This window comes from Cynara cardunculus, assembly GCF_001531365.2.
Source record: "Cynara cardunculus var. scolymus isolate 2C chromosome LG 17, CcrdV1, whole genome shotgun sequence".
NCBI classification, from domain to species: Eukaryota; Viridiplantae; Streptophyta; class Magnoliopsida; order Asterales; family Asteraceae; genus Cynara; species Cynara cardunculus.
Window position 1 is genome coordinate 3,080,778 of NC_037544.1, and position 2,951 is coordinate 3,083,728.

A 2,951-nucleotide genomic window follows, 5' to 3' on the forward strand; every position below is an offset into this window, starting at 1 on the left:
AATAATTTATTGTGTAATTATTTGCCTTGTAGACAAAGGCTATGAGGATGGCCAATAGCTTTTCAAAACTTGGCAAAGGTTTATTTTTTATTAATATTCTCGAAAATTGTATTTTTGTCCTTTTGTGTGGGCCGCCAAGTATTTTCATAAGCAGTGACGTCATCATATATCTCTAAAATACCTTTAAGTGATGAAAATATTTGATTTCTGACCCCTTTTTTACTCTTTAATACTAGATGGTCCCTCATCCTTGTTAATAGTCCGTTTAGGTCCTTATTTAACCTTTTTTTTTTGTAAGGGTGTCCAGGTCAAAGCCCGACTAATCCCCGGCAAATTTGGAGGCTAAACATGGCCCCACTTAAATGTCACCAACACTCCCCTCCCAGGGCTCGAACTCGGGTTCATGACTATGCCATGTCCAAGCCTTTACCACTAGACTGGAAGGTCTTTGACCCTTATTTAACCTTTCTCGATCCCTTTTTTTCGTTCTATTACGTAAATCATTCACACCGATCCTGACGTAGGTTTGCTCAAATTTATTTGAAGTTGTTTTAAAGTCGTTTGTTTTTCATAGTGATCAAATTATGAAATACTTGCAATTAAAAGATTCTTAACTCAATTTTATAAGTCGAAATAAGAAAATATTGGTTGGTCAGTATATTAGTTTGTGCAGTATTGGATGGATGTACAGGTTTTTACAAGGAGACTTGTTATATATACTGAATTAACAATGTGTATATCCAATCTTGCTCGAATTAACTTCAAGATCATTTAAATGTATTTAGTTCATCTCTCTGTCTCTCTCTATCTCTGCGATTTAAAAATTACGATTTTTGCCCAAATAATTTACAATTTATTGTTATTTTTGTTCCTAGACGAATTCCTAGTTTCCTACCTTACAAGGGTCCAAAACAGTAAATAATTGTAAACCATAAAGACTAAGGGGTTGTTTATTTGCGGCTTAATTAGGCTTATTGGTCTATCTGACTTATTCGCACAGTTCATTTGGGTTGTTTACTTACGGCTTATTCGCATAAAACATGGCTTAATCGCACAAATAGAAATGGTGTGTTGTTCTCATTCAGCCACAAAAATGGCACCACTACCCCTTATTTAAAGTATCGTCTCCTTCCCAAATGAGACACCCCATCGTCAACCTCTTTAAGATTTTTTGTTTTGATGTTCAAATAATTAATATTGGGAGGTAAATCGGTCATTTATGTTATTCAGATTGTTGGTTCAGATAAAAAAAAGTAAACAATACCACCCATTTATCCAGACAGACAAATTTATTCATACAAGACTTGATACAAAATTTGGTAAACAACCCCTAAAACAACGATATCATAAGAACAAAACTAACAATAAATTATAAAGACAAAAACCATAATTTTTAAAGCATAAAGACAAAAATTGCAATTTTTAACAAACCACAGGGATGAAAAATGTAATTTCTTAAAGAAAAATTATAGGGACTTGTTTGAAAATAAACCATAATACAAAGGGGTCAAAGTGAAACATTATCAGCCTATATATAAATCCCAAGTCTGTATGTAAATTGGCATCATCATCATCATCATCATCATCATCTAATCTGTTCTTGGTGTTCAACAATGGTGAAAGAGGAGGTGGTTCTTGTGAGCTTCTGGTCAAGTCCTTTCGGTTCCAGAGTCAAAATCGCGTTGGAAGAGAAAGGTATTCATTATGAATACAAAGAAGAAGATCTCTTCAACAAAAGCTCCTATCTCTCTACAATCAATCCTGTTCATAACAAAGTTCCAGTTCTCATTCATAATCACAGATCCATATGTGAATCTCTAAACATAATCGAGTACATCGACGAAGCTTGGAGCGATCGATCTCCTCAATTCCTCCCTTCCGATCCACACCAGAGATCACAAGCTCGATTTTGGGCCGATTTCATCGATAAGCAGGTATTCATCACTCAAATTGTCCATTAGATTAGTGTTTTTTGTTCAGTTCGTCCATAGGATGTGCTGGAAACAAAATTTAATCCAAAATTACCTGTTTATATACAGAAATTGAAACTGCGAATTCGAAATAATTGGATTCTTCTTTTTTTTCCAGCTATATGAAGCAAGTAAGAAGATATATAGAGAGAAAGGGGAAGAACAAGTGAATAATGGCAAGAAAGAGGTACTCAGAATTTTGAAATTGGTGGAGTCAGAGCTTGGTGAGAAGGCCTTTTTTGGGGGTGATAATTTAGGGTTTGTTGATATATCACTCATACCATTTTACAGTAGATTTTATACATGGGAAACTTTTGGCAAATTCAGCATTGAAGAAGAATGTCCCAATCTTGTGGCATGGGCAAAGAGGTGTATGCAAAAACAAAGTGTTGCCAACTCTCTCCCTGATCCTCTCAAGATTTATGACTTCATTGTATCTCTCAACAAGTATTATCACAAGTAAAATGTCGTTTTCCGTTTGTGCTTTTTTGTCAACTGTGGGTGTTTAGAGCAATAAAATTCCACGGGGCCATGAAGAACAGTTTGGAAAATCTATGGTGGTGGGGAGTTTTTGTCTCGTTAGTGAAGTGTTTAAAACCTATAATGTATATTGTACGTTTATGTTCTTATGAATTACTTATCGAATACGTATATGATATGAAAATCTGCTTTAAATATCGTTTTTAGAGTATGTCTGATGTAAAGGGGGCGTAAGGAATTTGGGACACCGTTTGCATTTTCAAATCAAAACTGTATAGTTTTTTTTTTATTAACTTGGATATCCAACCTGTTATGCAAGCCGACTAATCTTAGGGCAACCGTCCGTTTCGCGCGTAGCCTAGAGTCACTGCATATGAACCTCCATGGTCATAAGAAGATTTTTATTCCTCCTTGGATTCGAATCTGGGACCTCCTGACATTTTTGGCCTTTGGAATCCAATCTCAAACCAATCGGACGCTACCCTTGTCGTTAACAAATGT

General features: G+C 35.3%; 1 protein-coding gene across 1 annotated transcript; it reads left to right on the top strand.

Moving 5' to 3' along the window:
- Positions 1-1,566: 1,566 nt before the first annotated feature.
- LOC112500069 (probable glutathione S-transferase) lies at positions 1,567-2,660 on the top strand. Its single transcript, XM_025103339.1, has 2 exons — positions 1,567-1,934; positions 2,089-2,660. The coding sequence occupies exons 1-2, from the start codon at positions 1,614-1,616 to the stop codon at positions 2,431-2,433; spliced, it is 666 nt and encodes a 221-aa protein (XP_024959107.1). The 5' UTR covers positions 1,567-1,613; the 3' UTR covers positions 2,434-2,660.
- The last annotated feature ends 291 nt before the right edge of the window (positions 2,661-2,951 follow it).